Raw genomic sequence first — 26821 nt, 5'->3', positions numbered from 1 at the left:
TATAAGCAGCTCTTGAGGTCAAAATAAGTCAGCTGTGTCATGTCTGCATCTAATTATGAAGTGTTATAGTGTTAGTTAATCAAGTGTGTGCCGTTAGCATGTTTGAAGACCTTTTACCATTCCAGATATGCAATAGTTTCTTATGAATTGTCAACTGCTATGGCAATGGACAAAATATTTCCTCACATGAAACATATTAGACAAGGTAACTCAAATATGCATAAATGAACAAAAAACCTTTTCCAGGGATGTTTTGGAAAGGAAAAAATATGATAGTGTTGAAAACGCTGAGAAAGTAGATTGAGTAAATAAACCATATTTAACTGTTTCGGTGCAGATGTTGGTTGAGTGCATACCGCAGTACCATTTAAAGAGCTATGATGTAGTATTCAATTATAGCTCTGAAAATGGCGCTATGGTCTACAACAAGATCTTCTTTACAAAATGACGCACCCACGGCTCAGTATTGGCTCTTAAGTCTCCATGGTTTAGCTTTGGTCTAGTCCTGGGTTGGTCCTGGTGTAGTTCTAAATGTATCCCGGTCTAGTTTTGGTCTAGTCCTGGTCAAGCCCTGATCTAATCCTGATCCAATACTTGTCTATAGCATTTGTTTTGTCTTGGGCTAGTCTTGATCCAGCCCTCGTCTAGTTTTAGTCTAGTCCTGGTTTCATCCAGGTCTAGCTCTGGTCTAACCCTCACTTAATCCTAGTTTAGTCCTGGTCTAGTCCAGGTCTAGCCTCGTCAAATCCTGGTCTAGTCTTTCCCTAGTCCTAGTATAGACCTCTTCTAATCACGGACTACTGGTGTAATCCTGGTGTCCTGGTTTAGTTCAGGTCTAGTCCTGCCTAACCCCGGTCTAGTCCTAGTCTTGGTCTAATCATGGACTTGTCTTAGTCCAGGTCTAGTCTTGGTCTAATCCTGGACTGTTCCTAGTCCTGGTCTAGTCCTGATCTAGTCAAGACTAGGATCAGTCTTATCCTGGATTGATCCTAGTCTTGGTTTGACCGTGGTCTAATCCTGGAATCATCCTAGTCCTTGTCTAGTCTTGGTCTCATCCTAAATTCATCCTAGTCCTGATCTAGTCTTGGTCTAATCCTGGACTCATCCTAGTCCTGGTCTACTCCTGGTCTAGCCTTGGTCTAATCCTGAACTCTTCCTAGTTCTGGTCTAGTCTTGGTCTAATCCTGGACTCATTTTAGTCCTTGTTTAGCCTTTTCCTATTCTTAATCTAATTCTGGTGTAATTAGGCCTGTCATTATTATTACTGTTATCTACACTGTTACTATGGACTTATCGTTCATAATATACACTGGATGTGGTTTCATTCTGTGCTGTCCAGTTCTGATCTAATCCCAGTCTCATCCATCTGGTTTACTCCTGATTTTTCCCGGTCTGGTTCTGTTCTGGTCCTAAGGTGATCCAAGATCCCAATCTGGACCGAATAAACTCCGGACATGACAACGGGAAAGCCCAGCATCTGTGGGCAGAGTTAGCGACAGGTTTTCAAACATTTGGACATTTTCTCCGAGTTGAAACCCAGAAAAAACTCACTTTTGTTTGGAAATGTGAAAGGTCCTGATATTGTTGTTGAACCGCACACTGGCCACAGACATGTACACCATGTTGGGATTTAAAATGTCCCTGGATTTATTATCAAACGCAGCCATTTTATTCTTAAAATCCTGCATTAAATGTCTCCTCCAGCAGACACACAGAACCACATTGTTTTGTAAAGCCTGAAAAGGTCATTTGAGTTTAGCAGCAAAACAGTTTGTTCATAAGATGTGCCTGAAAGAATTGCTTTTGTATAATAATTTTGGTTGAGGCACAGATCATTTATTGCAAGTATGTTTTGCAATATGGCATTAAACCTGTCTATCTCCATGGAGACAAGAAGGCAATGCCACACTCTTCCTGATTCAAAATAAATAAAATGCATTATAATTAGACATAGACAGTACACAGTGAAGTAATTTTGACCTCAAGAGCTGATTATACAATATATCTGTACTGGGTCAGGAAAAGTTTTGCTTAAGTGCATGGAAAAAATTGCATACAGTCCATTTAACTAATTATTATTTATTTTATATCACGCAGATTGACTCTTGTGAGCTTTAAGTCATGTTATAATGTTTTTAACTACTGGTAATCAAAAACAGACCTGGAGTTGTGTTTTAGGTCACACATGTTTGAGTAATCCTGGATTATTAGTCTATCTATATCTCCACAGCTCAAAATGCTCTGTTCCAACTTGTGATGTCATGAAGTGGTAGTTCACAAGTTAATAGCTCCCTTTTACCTTCAGTTCAGTAGAGATTGGCAATTCTATGGGTGAAATCATCCAAATGATTCTAGTGAAGTTGTATGTAGTTTAAAAACGTGGAGTGTTTTCCATTCGAGAGAAGAACTCAGACTAAATACAGTATGCAGGGCGTGTGAATGAAAACACAACTCCAGGTATGTTTGTGATGAGGAAACAATATTATAAAATATATCAGAAAAGAGCATAATATGAGCCCTTTGAACAGTTTACATAATTTGTAATCCAAATGTACTAAAACGAGTAATAAATGTGTTTTTAATATGAAGTGTAAATGAGGTGGACTCACTTGTACGGAGCTCAGAGCGGCTCTGCACTGCCCCCGTCAGTCACACAGGCACGGGCCTTGTGTTGCAGAACCAGAGCAGGAGCTTGGAGGCAGAGGAGCAGCCACTGGACACCCAAGGAGGAGCAGCCGAGAGCGGGCAGGAGCACAGGGCAGAGGGGGTATGGAGAGGGGAGAACCAGGGGAGGTGACACCAAAATGTGAAGTAAAGTAGCATGGATAAAATATAAAAGTTTTCGTGGAATTGGGATATTTTGTTGAAGGGTAAAGCATGCAACAAAGCCATGCAGAAGAGATGATTTGAATATGGCCATGCAAATTTGAAGTGAAAATGAACGATGGTGTGATGGTGAAAATCATTTGTGGAAGTAAAAAGTGGGCATTATTGTGCATTTGGGAGGGTAGGAGGAGAAGAGAGGGAGAGGGGAAGAGAGAAGGGAAAAACAAGGTTAGTTTTGGACTCAAGACAACCCTCGAAGGTTTATATGTATGGAGCTGTGAATGCACACAGAACAGGACATTTAAAGTACGACATACGACAGGTCAAAGTACATTTTCACTAATAGTTAGCATAATTATATTTAAGGCTTTACTTAAAATCTTGCTTAGTTTTGATGGTGTATAATTTTATTTCCAGGTTGGACATGGACAGCAGATATGAGGTACATCCACTTCTGTTACCTAGCAACCATAATGTTAACAAGGGCCAAAACTTGTCTAAGGGCGCGCTCAGTCTACACCTTTAGAACCATGCGGCGCTCAAGCACGACTGTGGAGCATTCTGTAACCCACTCTCACACCTGCACAACCCAAATGAGCCACGGCCAATGATGTCATCACATGGCGCTGTTTGTTTATATATCGTGCGGCATGAAACATCTAACAGTGAGGCAGATATAAGTCCTGCTGTAATACGCTCCCCAGTGACTTTATGGATTAAACAAAACTGTGGAACAGCAAGGACAACAGGAGACAAGGCTTCAAAACTTTTGTCTGTTCCCAGTCTGCAGTGAAGGAGCTTGGATTCGCTGTGAGCTTTGGAGTGGAGTTCATTCCAACTTTTTCCAAAAACTGCCACTTATCTGATATAAAACTATGATAGATATTGACCACAGACACTATCGCACCAAATCAAGTCATATTTAGAAAAATATGAAAACCTACCATATGCACTTTAAAGGATAATGTAATGTTCTGAGCTGTGAGACACATCAGTTCAGTCATTTCTAATCTATATATTCTTTCAGTGCTGTGTGTGTGTTTTCATTATGTAATGCTAGATAAGACCAGATCTAAACCAAGCCATAAGTTTTGGCCTAAGGGGTACGCTGCAAAGCCAGATGGGTGGCTAAACTGGGTTAGTCAAAAGTCAAACCCTAGATTTCCTGTATAAAGAAGGTGACTCCCTTTTTAGTGTAGTTAGATCACTATAGTAACAGCGCAGCAGCTTAAAAGCCCGAGTTAAGACTTAGACCACATCTGTCTCTCTTTTAACAAGTTTTTCTGCACATATGATTCATCAGCGCAACAGTCTGAGTGTCTGGGGAGTGATTTTGCACTAGAACTCTCTCCATCACATGCAATCACTTAGAAACACAAGGTTTAACTCACTGAGGCTCAAAGGCACAGCTTTCACCTGAGGGGGCGCTCTTACACACAGCTATACAACAGAAGAGTCCGTCTCCAGGTTCATAAATTTTATATTCCATCGTAAGCGCAGCGTGGATCAATCCACTCATCCTCCCAGAGCCCCAGGAAAACCCACTTTGCTCCTGGTTTGTTTCACACACACTGCACATTTATGCTCAGACTCTAGATCTACATTTAAAACTACTGAATGAAGTAGTGAGCATAAACCTTGCTGCTTTTTCCAATCTATTTTAGGCTACATTTTATTAACGTACACCTGGTAAAATGTGCAGAATACGTACTGTATTTTACGAACTATACGTTGAACATCATAGAAACATCACAAGAGGAAGAGCGCTCATGAGCAATCCAAACTGTCACATTTGAAAAACAAACTAAACCTCGGTCTGAAAAAAGAATCTATTAAAATAAATGATGGCCAAGTTGTTTATACCATAATTTGGTGTTTTGTTTCTCAAGACAATTATCCAATCAGAAAACAGAATGAGCCTCACATGAGTCTCTCATTTGGGTTTCCAATTTCACTGCTGAAATCCTGTTTTAAACCTAAAAAGTGCTTTCACAGCCTGTCTATGTACCGAGAATAAAAAAAAATTAAACATGTGTATGTGTCCACCATCTGCAGGTTAAGGCACTGCAGCACAGGTTCAGTTATAATTGCAGAACTTTTGATAAAACTAAAAGCACAGGCTACATACAGTTTCTTTCAATAGTTTAAAAATAGAACAAAAAAGTAACAATCTTTTGTCCACTGTGTTCACACCTCCCCTCTTTGCTCGGCCTTATCATTTGAGCTCCTATCACCCATACAGTCTTTAGAGACGCACATCAAAAAACATCAGTGTCGTAACGGCAGGTACAGGAGCGGACCAAGGAATGCAGACTCGGGGCAATTTTACAGTGTTTATTTACAGTTTGTGAAATAATATTACAGAAGCGAGGGTTGATCTGGTGGTGACCAGGAGGCCAGGTGCGGGCCAGGATCCAGGAGCGTGGAGTGCAGCGGAGACAATGATGCGGGCAGCACCACGGCAGGGAGCAGAGTGCAAGCCAGGGTCCAGTGACGTGGAGTGCAGAGATAAGACAAGACAGTACCAGGGCTGGGAAGCAGGGTCGGAGCAGGGTCGGAGCAGCAAGCAGGATGAAGACATGCGTATGATCCGGCACTGAACAGGATGTTGATACGCAGACGATCTCACACCGAGTGTCTGGTCCTGGCTCCACTTATGCTCTGCAGCAGGTGGAGGTAATTGCGCTGATGCGCTCCAGGTGCGCGCGGGAGGAGCCAGGAACTCCGCCCAGCTCCAGGCTCACACAGGTGAGGGGAGGGGGAGAGCACACAGGGAGACAGATAATGCAGGCATCATGACAATCAGAAAACATTGAAATTCACCCAGTAATTTGGTGACTCTGTCCAAAACTGTTTTTGTTTTTTTAGTTTTTTTTTTTTATGACGAGCTTGGTTGCAGTTGTGGCATGTTTTTGACGAGGGCAGAGACATGGTGGACATAACAAGTCGCCCCCGGTTACAAGCAACACAAAACAAATTCAAAAGCATAGGGTGGAACAAACAGCGGTCGCCTCGGAAACAAAAGAATGAGCAGATAGCTATATTTTTAAAAAGCGACTATGTGAACCTGCTTCGTGGTCAAATAAATACTTATGAGCTTAATAGCGCTGCAACTGATGTTTGAAAATGTGAGAACAGAACTAGTTCATTTTAAAGGTTTGTAGTGGTCCGAAGTTATTCCTCACTCCCCACAGGCATTCCAAGCATGCTAATTATTCACAGCGATACATTTATGAGCGCTTTTCACTAGCATGCTACAACGCACTTCCTGATTTGTACAATAAAATGCTTTAAAATTCGATGCAGACAGAACACAGCTGACTTATTTTGACCTCAAGAGCTACTTATACTATCATATACTGGGCAAGACAAAGTTTGCTCAAATACAGGAGGGAAAATCATGTACAGGAAAGATTTAAAGGTGTGTTTTTGGCCCAGAAATCTCCTTTATATTCTTTGCTACATCTGGCCCTCTCTTCTGTATTATTAATGCATTTCGAATGGTTATAATTTAGAAGAATAATCAAAATTTAAGAAAAAAATGAATGGCTAAATGAAACAACTATGAATCAGGACCAGACTTACTCATTTTTAATACTCCTTCATGCTTAGAAACAAGATCAAACATATCTGTCCAATCAGATTTTGTTTGTTTTTTGTTTTTTTGTGACGCATGTGAAACAAAGGCTCTCATTGGTCATCTTTCATTTACAACCAAAATAACATTTCTCTCATTTAGCGCTGCAGAAATCCACAATGTCTTTCGGTCCCTTTCATATTTTTTCCTTTCTTTTTTCCTTGTAAGCAGCCATATTTGTTTCGATACAGACCACCTGTCAATCACGCCCATGTGAACTCGGGAAGATTCACCGCTGACCACACTCACATCTTTGTAAAGTATTGAAGAAGTGTGTATTCTGGATCCCACGCAAACAGAGGATGGTTAGATGGCTTGGATTTTGCTGAACCATGTATTCACAATAGTTTGGCATTACGTTTTCATTTGTAAGTTAAATGTTAATCCAAAAGCAAGTCGCAGAACTTCCAACTAAGTGTGTTTCTGCTGAACACATCTGCTTCTTTCACCACCTTTAAACTGTCATTCATTCCACCGCAGTTTGTCCAAACCTACTGAGAATATTACGTTTCATTTTCCCCATTTTTGGAATAGTTTAAGTGAATAAACGTTTGGGATTGCGGTTTGTTGCTGTTAAATTGAAGCGTCTAAATGCTCAGGAGGTCGAAGCTACAGACAGCTGGAGACTGCTCTGTGGAATATGGGATAAGGCGGCCCTTTGTGACTGCAGTGAAAAGCGACCACAGGGAGGATAACATCATAAAACCCACAAATGAAAGAAAGAAAAACACCACTGAATTCAAGGCGTCTGCAGATTTATGGCTTGTGTGTTCAGTCATCACATCAACATTTATCTGCAATTTGTCATTTTAGCTGGTCCAAAACTACCAAAATCCCTTAAGTGGAAATATCGGTTTGCCAATATAGAGGGTCGATTTTTGCACAATGTTTAGAGCATTGGCTATCGGCCTTAAATCTCCAGCATATTTTGCTTTGGCCGACCTCCTACTGCCTAAAGAGTATGCAAAAGCTTTATTTGAACACTTTAATACAAAGACATAACTGCACAAAATGTGACTACACAGCACTCTTATAGGCTTATGGTAAAAAAATAAAATAAAATGGAAGTAGGTATATTTGTGGAAAATTTTAATGACCAAATTTCGGGAAAATGTTCGGCGCGTCATATCAGCTCAACGATATGGGCAGAGTTTATCGACCATCAGTTGCTCTATATCGGCATTGGCCATAAAAAAAAAACAAAAAACACATATCAGTCCATCTCTACTTTTAAATATAAAATGTTTCTTTATAGGGGTTAATAAAGGTTTGTAATTATACTATTTTAGACTTTTACAATACAAATATCAGATGCATTGTTTTGTTCCAGTGGCTTAGTAAACAGAAATGGAAATTCTAGACCAAAAATACTTAGCATTTGCAGCCAACAAGAAGAAATAACAAGTCCCTTTACTATCCTGAATATCTACAATAGTGTCAGAGCGAGTGACTTTTGTTCACAAAGTGCACACACTGTTATTGGTGTCTACACAATTATAATAATGTAGCTTTTTGCACTACACATGTGTGTGCACGGGACCTGCCTCATTTGATCTGTGCATTATTGAGTGTTCAGGTTTCGCCTACAGCCACGTTTCCTACTATCTTAAAAAAACTCATAGGCCCTGAATATTCAATATAAAAACATTGTTACCACTTTCACTGACATCATAGACTACATAATTTTTGAAAGTGCACACACATTGCTGCATCATTTATATGCCCTGAACATATCTACAAAATCACAAATAAAAGTCACTTCAAAATTGAACTAACCTGAAGACAGGCTTTGATAGTCCAACATATTCTATCTTCAACACATACTGTTGTTTTGGCCTTGGGCAAGACAAATGCAACAGGCAAATGGAAAGCCATGTTCCCAGGGCAGCTATGGTACCACTGAATAGTGCAAAGAGAATGACTGATGGTCAATTTCAAAATAACATGTTTTTATGAGGCTCAGAGAGAACAGACTTAATAAACAAATAGGGCCTAAGAGAGATCACAAAATTACTGAGACATGCATGGATGAAATCGAAAACCCGTTCAGACATGTTTTTGAAGGATGGTATAACATGATAGAAAACTCCAAAAAGTACATGTTGCCTAATAGCTCCTCTTTAAGACTGCACAACACAACCTGAAAACCTCTGTCTCTATATGACAAATGCATTCACAGCTTGACATGTCTGGAGCAGCAGCTCAGTCCCTTCTGCATCAGCACCAGATTATTTCCACTTTGTTCATCGACTTCTTTTTAACAAGTATTTAAGTGTTTCTGCTTAATTTGCCTAATCCTCCACAGAGAACTGCAGTCTAACTCTAACTAAGACTCTAGGAACAACTCAAATTCTCCTCTACTCCATGAAAATAAACCACTAAAGAAACAGGAAAAATTGACTTTTTTGAGCTTAATCCACTCATCCAAAACATGCCTGCAGTTGTATTTTACCTCATTCACGATTGTTTCTTTAATTCATTAATCCAAGCCATCTTGTCTGATAACTCAAAAAGGCTCTGTTTGCATTTTGCCAGTTTAGTTACATCATAGATAAAACCCCGGACTTCTCTTGCACAGTTTTAAGCCCATAAACCATCCTAATTGGTTGGTTTACAGGATTCAGCAGCGTCATGTAGCCATTTTGTCACATATGAAAAAAAAACATATCCATTAGCGTGATCTGCAGCTAGCTATATAAGGTTCTGACAGCATGGTCTGATAGAGTGGCTCTATGTTATGACAATGTTAACAGCAATGTCAGTTCCCATTGTTAGCGGAGTTAGGAGTTTTTTCTTTTATTAAGTCAATTTAAAATGTTCAAAATATCACATAATGATCCATGGGTGTCATAGATTATAACTATACACCAGACAAATGCACAATATGTCTTGTTTAAGTCTCATCTCTGATTTTTATTTCTTCTTTCATTCATAATTGCTCCTTTTTGCAAAGCACTGACGCTGTTCAAATCCTCATTTCACTGGTGTTGACACATTAAATACTACATAAATTGCACTTCCTAAATGATCCCATAAAATAAAACGGCGTCCATCAACGGGACTCATTTTCTGCTTAATTTGAGCTGCTAACTCGGCTAATGGCCTCCTTCTGGAAGACAATGTGTTAGTGATAGGACTACGTGGGCTTATGGGATTAGATGTTTACTCCTCTGAGAGACTGGTTCTAATACACTGCAAATGTAAACGGCCGTTTCAGTTCTCTGTCAGGTTTTTCATGAAGCTATTTTGTATAATGTTTCGTGTCTGCATTGTGTAGTTTGTAATTAGGCTAAAGTCAGTTGAGATGCAATTTAATATGGGTTTAAGTGGGTGTTTTTTTTTTTTTTTTTTTTTACAATATGCTAAACGGCCCATATAGATTTAAATTACTGTTCACAATTTCTCCTAATTTGGCAGGACATTTATGGGTTAGGCACACTTCAAAAACTATTGGATAATACTTATACTAATGAAACACCACAGTGACCACCTACTTCTTGGTTCTGTAAGTAATAGATTGTAAGAAAAAAAAAAAAAAAGATACATTTGAAATCTCACTCAGGGCTAATAAGCTATGTGGTCATCATGAGCTTGCTTCTGGCTCCATTGACTCTGGTTCCAATTCACTTTACATTGAAAAATTGCCAGTGAGCCTCATCATTTTGGTCTTAAAATATTTGTATTACCCCGTTGTACATGATCCTAGTATTTTTATTCCGCTCTTGTGCCCATATATCAAGATATGAACATTAATAACAGAGAAATTCAGCGCCTTCTTTCCCCGAGGTTGGCCCCGCTACCATTAGCAACAGGTTTGATTGACAGCGTTGCAATGGGGGCGGGGAGGGGCATTACTTTCAACAGCCTCGCTCCAGATTGGCTCTTCGGTTGCTATGATACTTGTGTTCATGTGACATCGTAACATTGTAGAATCTCTCTAGTTTAACCTGAACTGGAGGTTAGAGATTGCACATTTGCTGGCCTTGTTTATGGTTAATATCTGTGTAATTACTGGGCGCATCCACATGAAGGTGGTTCAACTTTTGTGGATCGTAAGTTTGGCTATTTCTTTCAAAACCAGTAAATCTCCCATAATCATATAGGCCCCTCCCCTCCATATGAGATTCTGACATAATCAATTTCTACAACACAAATGCAACCTTTTGTCCACCCAGGATTTATAGACACGACAGGAAATGACAAGCGACAGAGACACTTCAGGTTTAAAATTCACCACGAAATGCAGTGCAGTGGCCAGTGGCAGCTTTGCGAGTCTCCTACTGATTTGATTGGCTGTGAATTTTTAAGGGATTATGTTTAAAAGAATTTGAATGTAGCTTATTCGAGGAGAGAGCCACAAGTGTGAAGGAGTCCTCGATCTGACTGAACTAATAATGTCTGCTTCACATCAAAAGGAAAAGTTGAACATTTTTCAACTTTCAGGATCACCTCAGAGACTCTGCTTTGACTTGTCACTGAGCTGAGAAGGACTGGTGAGTTTTGTATTGTTGTGCACTAGCCTTTACAATGCTGCCAAAAGAAGAGACATGGATCACTTATTTTGATTATTACTTCATATTTGATATATTCACTGCACAGTGTGATCTGAAGATGATGATCTGACTGCACCAGGCCAGGCTTTACTCTGTAAAACTTGTCATAACCTGGTTTTATTTCAGTGTGTTTTATGATGCTAAATATTATACAGTGGCAGTTTATGACCAGTGTTGAACCTGATCATTTCTATTAGTGGCTAGACCCAGTAACTCACAGTGTTACAACACACATTTGCATTTGAATATTCATTTTAGCTGCCCCCCATTTGTATTAAATATGATCAGCCCGTAGAATGTAATGACTTCATCACACAGCTATTGAGCGAAGGACAGGCCAGAATTCAACAGTGTCGGAAGGTAACAAAGTAGTAAATTACTGTACTATAGAATGTTTAGGTATCTGTACTTTAATCTTAAAGTGGATATTTTTTTACTTTTACTTTACGTGCTTTTACACTACATTTGAGAGCAGTATCTGTACTTTCTCCTCTACTATAGTTTTTTATTGGACTGAAAAGTAAAAAGTACTTTTCATATGATTTGGTGGGTTATTTTTTTTTACCATGTTCGTAATAACATCCAGGCAAGTTCAAGCTTTGGCTTTGAGCAAACAAAACTCATAAGAAAAATAAGAAATGGATTCATATTGCAACTGTTGATGATAAATCAATATTTTTAATCTATATCACTACATTTACACTTTAACACTTTTACTTTTTACTCTCAAAGTATATTTTTAAATGGATACTTAAACACTTTTACTTAAAGATTTTTTCATGCGATTCTTTTACTTTTACTTGAGTAACTTTTTACCTCTGTATCTGTACTTTTACCTACGTAACAAAATGAAGTACTTCATCCAGCACTGGAATTCAAAATGCTGATGTTTTGTCCTGGTTCATGTCTCTGTACTTTCTGGACCTGTCTTGCCCAGGATCTACACTTCTTCAATGCTTTGTAAAGATGTTAGTCTGGTCACGGGTGAATCTCCCAGAGTTCAGACGGGCGTGATTGACAGGTGGATTAACTGCATTTTCTCATATCCATTATTTGTAGATTTACATAACTCGTAACTATGTAGCAATATGTTTAATATTACATTAACAGCACAATTCTTTCACCCCCCCTTTTTTTCCCCCAAATGTCCAAACTCCACAAACACGTGCGTTTAGCTTGTTACATGTCCCTCAGTCACTTCACTATCTCACATTTGCAGAATTGTTACGAGCAGACGGTGCTCTTAGTTTCCAGATGGAGAAGAGTTGTTTGGCCTTGTTTTTTCTGTCATGAGTCGTAAACATCTGGTGTGAACTGCAGCTCGCCGAGTCACCTTCATCTGTCACTACTGGAGTGTAACAAGAACCAAATAAATGTAAACAAATAAACTAAAAATAGAGAATTAGAACATGCATTTGGGCTCATTTAGTGCACGTTCACAAAGTCTGGATTAAACTGGTTCTGAGTCTGCAACTAAACCTGGACTAGTACTGGACTGAACCTGAACTAGTCCCAGACTGAACCTGGACTAGAACTGGACTGAACCTGGACTAGAACTGGACCAAATCAACAGAGGTGGGTAGAGTGTCCAAAAGTGTTTTTCAAGTGAGAGTAACGTTACCTCTAAATAACTTATTATTATTATTATTATTTAAGTACCATGTAGTGGTCCAAGAAGAGTACAAAAGAGTGGGAAAAGTACTACTCAAGTAAGAGTGAGTGTTGGGATGTCTGAGTTAATGTAATTTGAAGGACAAAACATTAAATAATGTCAAAAATCGTGTATTTTCAAAGGATAGCCTCATTAAAATCTAGTTATTGTATATTTACATGTCATTTTCCAGTAATTGAATTTAAAAGGCTTGCAGTGGTCCAAGTTATTTCTCATGTACCTTATGCATTCCAAGCATGTTGTAATGAGTTTATAAGTTTATAAGTTCTTTCTTTTCACAACATGCTCACACACACTTCCCGATTATCAGACATGGAATTGTTGTTCCTTTGGCTATAATCTTGAACAGTATGCCATAAAATGTATCTATGTCCATGGAGAATGTTCTGAAGTATCATTTTTAATGTATATTTCCATAGCATTATGCAGGGGATGAGCCATCTCCAGAAATGTACACACTGTACCTTTAAACACTAGTGAAAACATCCCTTTTCTATGGCTTTTTCTTGTGTAACTTGCCGTATGGTGATAGCTATGGGTCTATTATCCTCCATAAATCTGCTATTATGTTCTGAATAATTTGAAGGGGCTGAGTACAAAAACATGTGCGTGAGTTTAAGAAAAGAGTGTGTTTGTAGAGGACCAACTTCACATAAGACTGAACAGCACCAGTCCAGACCGGAGCATACGCAGAGCCTGATTTATTCACTACACTCAGTGTGATTTATAACTGCGGTGATATTAATCTGTGATGAGAAACACAGGTTAGGTCATCAGTCTGCAGGGGAGATCCACTCTACTGCATATGACAGATTACACTACAAGTTTCATTATAGAGTTAACATTAATGTGTCTGTACTCCATTTTTTCATCTATTTGAGCAAAGTGTGTCTTTCCCCAGTACAGATATATTGTATAAGCAGCTCTTGACGGTAAAATAAGTCCACTGTGTACTGTCTGCATCTAATTATAAAGCGTTTTATTGTCCGAGAACAAAGAAGGGTGCAGTTAGCATGCTAGTTGTGATGGCAAAACTCCGGTCTGGTCTCTGAGAGTTGTGAAAAGAGCTTATAAACTCATTGCCGTGAATAATTAGGATGTTCAGAATGCATAAGGTACATGAGGAATAACTTTGGATCACTGCAAACTGTTTAAAATGAACTAGTTCTGTTTTTTTTTACGTTTTAAAGACAAAATTCTACTACGTAACAAGAGCCAAAACCTAATTCTAAGTAGTTATAAAGGTAAACAGTGTTATATTCTCTTATGAAGGTTTAGACTGCTAGACAAATGTGTTACTTGTGCATCAATTTATTTCTTTAGATTTTGGATAGAATGTTCAATGCTTATGACAGTGGTAGAGGGATTCTGTTCTATAACTCAGTGCTTCTTCTTGTATTTTTGAATTTTGTACTTTTCTTCTCTTCTTCTTTTTCCCATAAACTGCCACTTAACAGATGTAAACTCTGACAAATATTCACACAGGGACTATCCCACCAAACCAAGTCATAATTAGAAAAACACCAAAACCTGTCGCTTTAAAAATGGCTCTTTAAAACATCTTCCTTCCTTTAAGTTGCTGTAATAAACTTGAGTATGTCTATAAATCTTGTGCAGTTGCTACAGTTGCTGGAGCGCTCTCTCCAGCTCTCTGCAGGTGGGATGTACTCAGTGCTATAATGCAATAACCGTGATGGAAAACTGGAAGGAATATGGCTCTTAAAGCTTTATAACAGAGTCTACAGAGGCCTAAAAAGTCCAAAAACATCTCCAAAACCAACAGAGAGGGAGCGACCACTGCGGCACCACAGCCTCATGTTTGTGCATTTACTTTGCTCTGAGTGCTTTGACATCCGCTGACCCGCAGCTGCTGCAGCTGCTGCAGAGACAAACCAGTGAGAAAAGAGTTTTAAGGTCCTATGGTACACAAAATGGACTCTTGTGGGCTTAAATGCTGTTACCTCATCAAAAACATACATGAGGCTGTGTTTTGTCTCATTCACACACAGTGAGTAACTCTTTATTATTAGCCTGTCTATATCTCCCAAGCTCAAAATGCTCTTTTCCACCTTCTGATGTCATAGTTTTCAATTTAACACCTCCTTTTACCTTTTGTTCAGCAGATATCCGCAACTCCAGGCTGAAATCAACCAAATAATTCTAGTGAAGGTGTAGGGAGACACAATGGAGCACTTCCTGTATTACCAAATGACATCACAAGGTGGAAGAGAGTGTTTTCAGTTTGAGAAAAGAATGAAAGTCTGTTTGTGATTAGGAAACAACATCATAACATAGATCAGAAAATAGTATAATAGCGACAATAATGGGCCTTGAACTGAGTTGACACCTGCTGTTTGGTCATGAAACGTGGTGACACTAGGGCTGAATGATTTGGGGAAAAAAATATTTAATTGCATTTTTTATGGTCATTGCAATTAGCTTTGCAGTTTATGATTCACAAACAAGATTTTGTTCAAAGCTCACAATTGAAATGCATCACGTGGAAATGACCAATGAACTGACTAACACAAGAACTAACACAAGAATCACATTTCAGAACATTGTACAGATCTAAACTACAGCTTTAGCAGTTTTTATGCAGAATAAGACTCCATGGAGACACAGGGAGGGCATTTGACACACAAGGGAGACAGGAGATTTTGTTGTTTGTGAAGGACATTATATAAAAAAAAATGCAGTCTTTGCTATTTGCTTATTGCATTCCTTCAAATTGTGATTTTAACTGAGATTAATCTTACAGTCCTGAACTATATAGATTCTAAAAAATCTCTGGCAAAGAAGCAAAAACAAAACTTTATATGTTTTTTTCATTTCATCAAAAATTTCCTTTGACCTGTATCTCAAACTCGTATTTCCTCCTCTCCTTCTGCGACCTGTGGCCTTTTTCATATCTGCAGCCATTTCAGTGCCATTCTCACCGTAATAACCACAACAATATGAGCAATCAAGTGTGCGTCCTGTCCCCAGTGAGCACCAGGTGAACCAGGTGAACCTTGCATTGTACACGCTAACACGGGACAGTATGTTTCTGTATATACAATACGGCTGATTAATGAGGCAGGATGACGTTCTCTTGGAATATAATGGTTAGTGCTTCTATTCAAGCAACCAGTATTTTTCTACGTCTTTGTTCAAAATGTGATACTTAAAGGCGCGGTACCTGTTTTTTACTGTCTTAAAAATGTGAAAAACTGAACCATTTTTGACGGTTTGCAGGGGTTCAAAGTCATTCCTCACTAAACTTTTTTTGTTTGTTTTTTTTTCATTTTGGTTAACACATATTCATACATACATACACATAAAACATTTGTCCTTACAGTGGTTGGACTTGCATCTCTACAAACCTCACTTTTATTTTACCTGGAGGAAGGCTTCTTTTTGCTTGTTTCCATGGAAATGTTGTTTCTTCGGCTATAATCTTCCACAGTATACATAAAACTTATATATCTCCATGGAGAATCTTCAGAAGTATGTTTTTAACTTTATATTTCCACTGAGTCATGAACAAATACTTGCACAATAGTTATAATTAGACTAGGGAAAAATCAATGGAAAATAAAAACATGTTTATATTGTTAAATGAATCCTTAAACTGTCAGAAAAATGTCTTCTGCAGTGGCTTTCACAACTCACAATGCTACTTCCTGTATTTTTCTTATTTCTTTTCAACCTTTTCCCACAAGCCACCACTTAACTGATGTAAATGTATGACAAGTATTCACCACAGGTACTATCCCACCAAACCAAGTCATAATGAGAAAAACATGGAAACCCATCATTTACACTTTAAGTGTTGCCAGTGCGACTGTTCAAGCAACAAGCAGCAACTTTCAATACATTTTGGCTTTAAACTTTATTTGATTCATTTTCTGTTTTCCTTTCGCCCAAACCACTATCTGCGGCTTAAAGTGCATTTGAAAGCTAAGGATAGAACCCGTGGTAAATATTTATCCCAGCTTTACATCAGTTAGGTGTCAGAAATAAAAAACAACAAAAAAAACCCCAAAATGTTAAAATACAGGAAGTAGTGGTGAGTTCTCAAATACAATCCCTCTGTCTATATCATTAACTGTCATCAGGTCCATCCAAAATGCGAAAACAATACACGCACAAGGAAGGCAAATCATAACCATTGCGTAATTTAAACATCTGACCTTTAACATTATGGTTGCTAGGTAACACACTGGGAAACAGTAGCTCAGAGTGTTTGTCCACTGATCTGAAGGTTGCCAGTTCGAACCCTGCCCTCGACATAAACATCATTGGTTAAGCGGTCAAATCCACTGACCCAAAAGTTGGCGGTGCGATTCCAGCTCCCACAGATGAATGCTGCTCTTGTGTCCTTGGGCAAGGCACTTAAAGCACCTCGCCGATAGTGTCTGTGTACGCTTCTGTGAGAATGATGTGGGCTCCTTGATGTATAGTGCTATATAAAATGTGACCTTTTACCTCTCCATAAGTCATATCTAACCTAAGATTATGCAAGATTTGTACTAAAATCTTACATCTAATCATCTTACATTTGTACTTTAAAGGTGCACTCTGTAACTTTTTGGGGCATGCCATCTGCTTGTCTTCATGATATGTCATTGCTTTACCTGGAATTTTCCACAGTTTGCATTTTTTTATCCACTTGTCCAGTGTTTTAGACCAGTTCATAATTACTGTAGACTGCCCAGTTTGATCCTCTCTCCTCCTTCATGTTCCTCTGTGGGGGTTTCTCTTCTGTATCGGACTCATTTGAAGCCCACGTCTCCTCCGGCCTCCTCAGACTTTACACTGTGGAGGTAATGGACCGCGTGATGGAGGTCTGATCTCTGGCTCTGAACCAAAACGGACCCAGTGGGAAACAGCGAGAGCCCGATACAAGACGTGGGAGGTCCCGGGGAAAAGTGAACTGATTTCTGTGATGCAAGCCACTGATTGTGCAACTTTAGAAAACAAGAATACTTCAGAAAACAGGAAAAGTACAAGGTCTATGAAGTGAAACTGAGCCAAGATATGTAATAAACAGAACGAAACTGAACAACAAAAAACTGAAAAGACTGAACAAGAATTGCATCAGATTTTAACCTGGACTAAAAATGCCAGATTGTCAGGAGTCAAATGTAAACATCTCGCTTAACTCAACAGCACAATCATTTCATGCTAATAAGATGGAAATAGCCCTGTAAGCCAAAGTGTAATTATGGTAATGATATAATTATAGGTCACATCTGTTATCTAGTATGTAACCCCATTTATGTCATGGGGTTAAATGCTTAAATTAAAACCACTGAGGACAGTACATCTGTCATTCTTTTACTTAGATTTAAGATTTAGTTTTATTTATTTTGACTTGGTAAAAAATACAGAATAAGATACTTTTTACAATAGAATGTGAAGGAGGGTTAACAAAAACTCTCATGGGACTTAAAATGTGTTATCCTTCACATAAAGTGCATAAGGTGCTAATAAAAAGAAAAAAAAAGCATCTTATAAAATAGATGAATACAAAAGGGAGGAGCTAGCTACACCTGTTTGTTTACAGTTTCTGTTTGTTGAGTAGGTCTAATTAACTACACTAAGAGGAAACTGTGCCTAAGTCATATTTTGCATAATGGTTCATGTATTCCCCTAATGTTGCTCTCACACCTTTAACATACTGGGTGTCACTATTGTTTTCCTTGTTTTGATTTAGATCGGAGGATGGAGTTATAAATAGGAGATAAATGATGTCCAAGCCCCTCATTCCTGTTCAAAGATGCATTGTCTTTCCTAACAAAAATGCCTCTTTAACTTTCCTCTCTAACCATCTTTTTTAAGATCTGTACCTCACTATCTTCAAAGGAGTGATGAGTCTCCAGACCAGAAGTGAAACTACTTGAATGAGCAGCACATCTTCATTCTAAACTCAAGTTCACAGAATAGAATTTTGCTTTTGCAATACTTATACTCATACTCAGGTATACTCATACCTGGACGACCAAGGGATTACACAGACAATACAGTTACACAGTTTATGCTACATGGAAATGCCACATGGAAAAGTGCACTTATTCAGAGGCAGACATTTTAAAGTGTTTTTAAACTGACATTGTGAACGCTCCAGAAAGGAGGAGAACTGTTCCATATTTTAGATCCTCTGTATAGAACATTAAGCTGAGACTGGGTAGTGCGAGAGTAAGAAGCTCTTATGAGACGTATACTATGAGTTGGAAAAACATGGAATTCATTATTAAAGACAAACAACTTTTTGTGATGCTGAGGAAGCATCTTTCTAATAGATACTTTATACTGAGCTGCGCTGTGTGGGCAGAAGTCTCCCAGCCTTCCATCTTCGTTCACACATCCTATAGTTCTTCCCACAGGCATTCCCAGACCAGCCCAGAGACACAGTCCCTCCAGCATGTCCTGGGTCTTCCCTGGGGCCTTCTCCCAGTGGGACATGCCTGAGCCACCTCAGTAGGCTCCTCTTCAGGTGGAGGAGCAGCACCTCTACTCCGATTTCCTCATCCTATAAGTATTGACATTTGTAAGTAGATGTATGTGTCACTACATCAAGCTTTACTTTATCCTGTATTTATTTAGACACTGACATATATGTGAATGACTGGAGTCTAAGCAGTGCTATTGTACAACAGTTTCTACTTGACTGACTGCTCCCTCTCCTTGTCTCTCCTCTCAAACCCCACACTAAATGTGAATGAGCACATCTGTGGAGCGTCCCAGGACACTGCATAGGTCACATGGGGTAAGACTTCTGACAGCTCTCCTCCTCCTCCTCTTCCTCCTTCTCTGGGTCAATGGGCTTCAAGGTTAATCAGAATTTGAATAGTTGCCATTAGTAATTCATATGGCAGCAATTATTTAAAGCCACTCCCTGTGACTTTCTGGAGATGGCACGACACCGTCATGATACTTTGGAGCATTTTTTATACCATACAGTGGAATATTATGGCCAAAGGAACGCCATTTCCATGGAAACAAGCTGGAGGAGGCACTCCTCCAGGCCAAATAAGAGTCAGGTTTGTGGAGATGCAAGCCCGCACACAGTAAGGGTGCATGTTTTTCGGTGCAATAAGAACATTTGTGTATTTTTTGGCTAAAAAAGTTACATACTGTGGCTTAAGTAACATGATTTCACCAGCAAACAACAATATATCCCATATTTTTTATTTATGTAACCTTGCCCTGTAGTATAAATCTCCACAAACATGTTCTGCTTTGTTTCTTTCTCATTCAGCAGTTTGCAGTCTCTCAAATGTTAATGTTCTTGGACGTGTTTAAAACATAATCCTATTGTACAAAAAAAAAATAAAAATAAAAAAATCACAAATTGAGATAATCAGAAAAAATGCAATTACATATTTCTTCCAAACTGTCCAGTTCCACTGTGACCAGATCATTCAGTCAAGACCCTTGGGCAAAACACTTCAGCTGTAGCACTTTGTCTATTCAATGTAGGCACGGAATAAGTGCGACTAAAGCAAATATAAATCTGCTTATTTATGTATTTGACTGAAGAAATTCTTGGCAAAAGCTATTAAAACTATTGTGTATCTCTGTGTATCTGACCCAAACTGCACTCATTAGACTACACCTGCTCAGGAGCTCATGCAAAAACTACTATTTATGCAAAATAAGCACTACAAAACAATGCATTTATATAAAGACAGATTAAAGCACCACAATCCTCAGCAACTCCACCTGTAATATTATCCTAAACTTTAAACCTTTAGATAAATACTTGAAAAAACAGAGCCATAACCTTGCATTTGTTTACACAGTTGATATCTCCAGTTGAAAGGCCAGTCCTACCCGTCGGTGAAACAGTATTATAGTGAAAGTGCCATATAAATGTGAGGAGTAGAATGTGACATGTTTGTTTTGTTTACAGTAGATGACCCCAGTGTGAGCCGTGTGCAGTCACCAGGAAAAAAACGAACCAGCCGAGTGCGAAAAACATCAGCTCGTTTTCAGATGAAGCTGTCAGAGACGTTCTTTCATCGCAATCAATAAAACTTATTCCAGAATGAGAAGTGAAAAATATATATATAAAGACAAAATACCTTTAAAGTGTGTTAAGTGACAGGTTTGAGTACTTTTACACAGAAACATAGTTCACGTTTTACTATAATTTTTCCCTTTTTTTTAATTTTTATGTTACGTATAGCAGCCATTAGTGTTGGAGTCAAGACCGCACTAACCGGGACCGAGACCTGTCCAAGACAAACAGGGTCCCAAGACCAAGATATGACAAGAGCAACACTTCTGAGGGTTGAGACAGAGACTTTTAAAGAACGAGAATGAGACAAGACTGAAACCACAGCCCAGCGAGACCAAATCAAGTCCGTAACAAGACTGAGCCCAATCGCCTTCGACACCAGCAACCATAATGTAAACAAGAGCCAAAAACGCATCTAAATCACACAATAATTATTGTTTAGACTGATAAAAATAAATGCCAACTCCTTTATTTTAGTTAGATCAATGTTTAATCTGTTAAAAAGCAATAAACTCCACTCTACTTGGATCTACGGTAGCCCAGATGGAACACGTTGACTTACAATGTCTGATGTTTTAATTAAAACCGGTGATAAATGTATACAAGTTTGAGCAGTCATTTTTTATTTGTTTGTCTAAATGAACTGTACCGTTTTTCACGAGCACTCTAGGTTATATAGAAGCAGCTCTGGCTCTGCTGTGTTTACCATGTTTTGTTGTTCTAGTTATTGATGTGAGTTTCAGATTTTTACGTTGAGTTTTTTCCATATTGGGCTCCCATACGTCGTACCCATAAGTCGTCTTTCGCTATTTCTTCTCGTGGGTCTTTGGTGACAGTTAGAGCTCGTTGAGTTCTAATTTTTGATACCTGTCACTGACACGTCGGGTCGTGTTTACTACTACTACTTTACTACTATTTTTGCCATTTTCCACCTCCGGACACAATTTTATATATAGGTATAGTATATAATTGTATAGGAGATGATATATTACTTTGACATGTTTTGACATCACACTACAACTGTAACTAAAACTACTATTACTAAAACTACTACTACAAGATACTACTAATTATAATCTATAAAGCACCTTTCAAGATACCCAAAGAATTTTTACAAGAACAGTGCATTCATTCAGTATTATAAGTCACTACTATTACTTCAAACTCTCAGGGCGACAGTGGCTCAGCGTTTAGAGTCGTCCCCCAACCCGAAGGTCACAGGATCAGTTTCCACATGGACCAAATTCTGTTATCGTGTCCACTTTACCCACATTGCCTAGTATGAAAGTGGTGTTTGTGTGTGTATTTGTGTGTTGGTCAGAATGACTGAAGGCTTATTGGCAGCCGCTCTTCTGTCACTCTGTCCCAAGGCAGCTGTGGCTACAATACTACATTACCAGCACCGGATGTGGAGTGAATAAATAATGACTACAGCTTCAACGAGCCTGTAGTAGTGCATTACAAGTGGATTACAAGTCATTAACAGAGATGCTGCTGGTGCAACTACCACCACTGCAAATACTGCTGTGACTATTCGTGCAACAAAAACACAAGCCCAAAGGAGAACAGTGACACTCATCCATTTTACTGACAGACTCATCACTCAAAGCGAAACCCTCGGCCGCTCACAGCTGTCACAGATATAGTGCATGTCATCTGTCACTTTGTACGACTTTTATATTAACTGCATAAGTGTGTACTGTATCCTAGTTTGGGGTAAATATGCAAGATTCTAAAGGTGTTGTAGCTGATTTTTACTGTATTTAAAATGTTAAAAACAGCAGAACTAGTTGATTTTAAACAGTCTGTATCGCTCCAAACTTATTCTCCACTTTCCGAACGTACTTGCACCATTATAATTATTCACCGGGATGAGTTTATAAGCTCGCTTCACAACTTTCAGAGATCAGAGTGGAGTTTTATTATATTAGATGCAGAGCTGCTTATACAATATATGTGTAGCGGGGATGTAATCTTTGTTCTCCTGTACTCAAGACGTAATCGCTCCAATCGCCACTGGTCCACACCCACTGCTCTGTACTTACCTTTTTATCGATGATACACGTAAGATTCGGCAGCATCGCTTAGTCATTCTGGTACAAATGATACAATGTCCAATAATAGTTACCATGATCTGCAGCTGTCCATAAGAGGTGTCCACAGCTGTGCGTTTCTTTGTTGTAATGACGTTTATGGCGACGTCAGCTCCCAGCAAGATCACTATACAATATAATGATTCATAGGTGTCATAGATTGGGACTATATGGCAGACGCAAGCACTAAATGTTTTCTTTAAAAGCATCAGAAGCCACGGTATACTGATGTTCCAAATGGAGGTAAACATGAAACTCCTCTCATTAACAGTGCACATTTCTGTCTATGTATCTTCTCTATGTTCAGAGCGTTAGTGCACTGATCAGAGGCAGGTTTTGGTCATTAAAATTACCACATGTGGCTACCATCCTCTTTTCCGTCTCTCTTTTCTCCATCTGTCTTTCCTCTCCCACTCCGTCCTTCGATATGCCCTCGTTCTCCGCCTTACCTTTTCAACTTCTTTCTCTCTCCTCTATTCCTCCCCTCTTCTCTGCCCCTCTGTCTTTCTCTGATTCTCTACGTACACGTTATTTGCCCTTGTCTTTCCCATCTCTTGTGACTGTAATTAGTGCATTAGGTTTGGTTTGCTGCTAACAACAACAACAACAGCAAAACAAACCGTGAAGCTAAAGTGATTAAAAGTAGCGCTAACATCCTGGTTATGTCTCCTCTGTCTCTGCGTGCTCTCACGTTAGTCTCCTGCTCTGCGTGTGTGCATGTCTCTGAACAGCACATGTTTAATATTACACACTAGGAGCTTATCCCCAGTTTGCTGATGATGTGAAAGCATGTAAACTCCACAGAGTTAGAGTCAGGTCAATTTTAAGGTGTGGCATTTTACTGTGGAGTTAGGATTCAGGCGTGGTGGATTACTATCATAGACTGTATATCTATATGGACATAGCTAACCTATTTGCAGCCATGTTACAAATAAGAGGAGAGAATGGGTGCACTTCCGGTCTTCAACAGCCTCGCTCCGGATTGCCTAGGCTCCTAATACCCCCTATAGCTGCTAGCCTTGATGAACTTTATTTGACTGGAGCCGAACGCTATGGTGATGTCACACTTTCTTAGTCCACTTCTATATCAGTCTATGGTCACTACTCACAAATATATGCAGCGGAAACACTGCTTCTATATATATTTCTATGTCTTTTTTCTCTCTTTTCCCTCTCTCTCTTTTCTCCTTTTCTTTCTCTCCCCAACTCCCCTCTTTTCTCTCCTCCCTCTCTTTTTCTCTCTCTCTTACCCCTCTCTCCGCCTTTTCTGCCTCTCTCTTTCTCTCGCATCCTTCTCTTTCTCAGATATCTTTCTATTAGCTGTTTTCCCGCAGCGAAGTCTGAGACAGGAGCAGAACACAGGGACTCGGCTCAGAGGGAGGCAGTCCAGAGTGACAAACAAGACCACAAACGCACCACGCACAGCTAATATAGAGAAGCAGCAACTTAAAGACTTTTTTTTATACAGACATGGCCTGACCACAACACTGTTGGAAATGAAATAATGACATGAGATACAAGATGGAGGTTTCTAAATTCAGTAACGAAAAGAAAACTGATAATAAAAGTAGAGGTCACACTGCTAGAGCTATCTGTTGTATAAAAATAGTGTAAAGAGAAGACTGTTGTAGGGAGTGTCCTTGGTGGAAAGGTACAATTTCCCTTTCACTATCCATTATTATTTCTAATCATTGCATGAATTTTCCATTTTAATAGATTATTTAAAATATATGTCAACTGTTAAAACATACTAACATGGAAACTAGAGAGTGGTAGAGTACTTTGCTCGGTCACAGTGAAGTAGAGCGAAATGATTGGACAAGGGAGAATGCAGACTCAGCGCAACAAGATGGCACAAGGCAGATATCAACATAAAATAATAATTTATCACCAGATGTTGACTTGATCTTGTGATAAACTGCTTTTTTTCCAGTTATGGCAGCTTAAATGTTGAGCAGACATGCTCCGCCAAACAAAGTGAGTTTATGGATGCATGGCACTCGTGTAAAGATCAAAAATCTAATATTTCCAGTGCATAATGCATCTAACAGGAGCCAAATCCAATGCATTACATCAAGAGACACCAAAATGAGGCACAGAGAAAAAAATGACAATAAACCTGAAGATGTTTTGTAGCTTTAGTCACGTCTCACAGCACCACGCACTTGGAATTACTAAACATCTTTGTGAATCACTGAGATTGGCTTTTTGATTTAGGTACAATCTAAATTTGAATTATTAAGAAAAAAATAGTTATGTTTCGGTGACGCCAGTATCTCACAGACCAAAGCTCTGCCCCTGGACCTTGAGCCTGGAGCTTGAAAACACAACTCGGCTGGAGGGAGCTGCACCAAACAGACCCGCTCCAAGGCCCCAAGTGAACAGTGCCAAGGGAAAAGAGGCTTATTTGAAAAGAGATATGGTTAATCTCATTTTCTATTCTTGATATATTTATTTCTTGTTTGACCAAATACATAGCAAGCTACAAAAGCAAGAGGATTTTTGATGTTATAGTTTAATCATGAAGCAAGGCCTCCTGCAATCTCTGGCACCCCCGTTGGGGTCCTGCTCCCCAGGTTCAGAACAACTTCTCTAGACTGTAGGAATCCCATAGATTTAAATGGAGAACTTAGCGAAAAGTATAAATATAAAGTAAGCTTATTTGTGTAAAATGTTAAATGCCCGTGTACGCCAACAGGTCAACACAGAACCAATTCTCTGGAAGAATGTAGATAACTTTTTTGCCGCAGAGATTGGCACAAACACAAAATCATAAAAAGGCAGAGCTTCCTGTGGCAACCTCTTGAATAAGGTCTGATTTTTACTGGCCAAGCAAATGTACCCAATGAGCACAATGATAATAAGCCACTGCATTATGATATCATAGGAAAATCAAGCCTTACTTGAGTACATGCGTGGAGCCGTTGATCTGCGTGGTCGTACACTGCGCGGACCCCAAAATGGAGGGCCTTCTGTACCTCTTCCTCCCACAGCAGAGGATGATGAGGAACGCTCGGCGAAATGACTTATTCAGGAACGCATAGAGGATGGGGTTCAACATAGAGTTTATATACCCCAACCAGAGACAGGCCGCCCACAACTGCTCTGGCACCGTGTAACCAATGAACGGGTCCACTACGTTTGTCACGAAAAACGGGGCCCAACATAAGCAGAAACATCCCATAATGATGCAGAGAGTCTTAGCGGCTTTAGTCTCAGTCCTCATGCGGTGGTTTCGTTGGTGGTCGGCAGAGTCTACGGTCGCATTGGCTCCGGCTCTCTGGAGCATGGAGATCTGCAGCGCGTGAGCCCGGGCGGTGACATAGATCCGCTGATAGGCCAGAACCATGAGGATCAGCGGGATGTAGAAGGCAACCACGGAGCAGGTCAGAGCGTAGGGCTTGTTCACCATGAAGACGCACGAGGTGGAGTTACTGCCCTCACTGTGCCGACGCTCCTCGATCTGGGGAGAAGAAAGGAGAGGTCAAAGATCTCTGGGGTTGGAGAACGGTACCACTTTGTGAAGCTATTAGGACAAATCATTTAAAGAGGGGCTTATACTTATGGGGTATTAACTGCTAACACATACCATAACCTAACATTTTTACTTTCGTTTTGACCCTCTCAGTCCCTGCTCCCTTTACTTCCTCTAGAGAGAGCTATCACAACACAATTAGCATGCAATCCACTAAAGAAACTCCTGCACATCACATCAGGTTTGTGACATTGTAGTGTACTGTTTTGTATCATACTTTTGCATATTTAGGGAAAATTGTTGTGTGGGAGCATCAGTGGCAGAGCATTGTGGGCAGAGCAAACGTACTACTAACCGTAAAGGGGGTTTGAATAGGGCCCGGGAGAGATTGCTAGATAACTCAGATATGCATGGATAGGCCATAAACCAGGTTAACAAATTTGTAATCTGACAGTTAAACAGCAAAATCTTCAATAGAATTCTGACCTGACCTTTAGCTCATTTTGAAAGTATAACAGTATCAACTGTGAAGTAATGCATGTTTCAGTGTCCCACTA

At 39.4% G+C, this 26821-nt stretch overlaps 1 protein-coding gene across 1 annotated transcript in view; it reads right to left on the bottom strand.

The window, feature by feature from the left end:
* Window positions 1-26821, bottom strand: part of htr4 (5-hydroxytryptamine receptor 4) — a 224308-nt gene that overhangs the window by 17938 nt on the left and 179549 nt on the right. The window contains exon 6 of the mRNA XM_033973967.2: window positions 25693-26252. Within this exon, the coding sequence (XP_033829858.2) occupies window positions 25693-26252 (560 nt within the window). The remainder of the gene's footprint in view (window positions 1-25692; window positions 26253-26821) is intronic.

This window comes from Periophthalmus magnuspinnatus, chromosome 10 (genome assembly GCF_009829125.3).
Source record: "Periophthalmus magnuspinnatus isolate fPerMag1 chromosome 10, fPerMag1.2.pri, whole genome shotgun sequence".
NCBI classification, from domain to species: Eukaryota; Metazoa; Chordata; class Actinopteri; order Gobiiformes; family Gobiidae; genus Periophthalmus; species Periophthalmus magnuspinnatus.
Note: the sequence above shows the minus strand (reverse complement) of the source record. Positions and strands in the feature narration are given on the sequence as shown.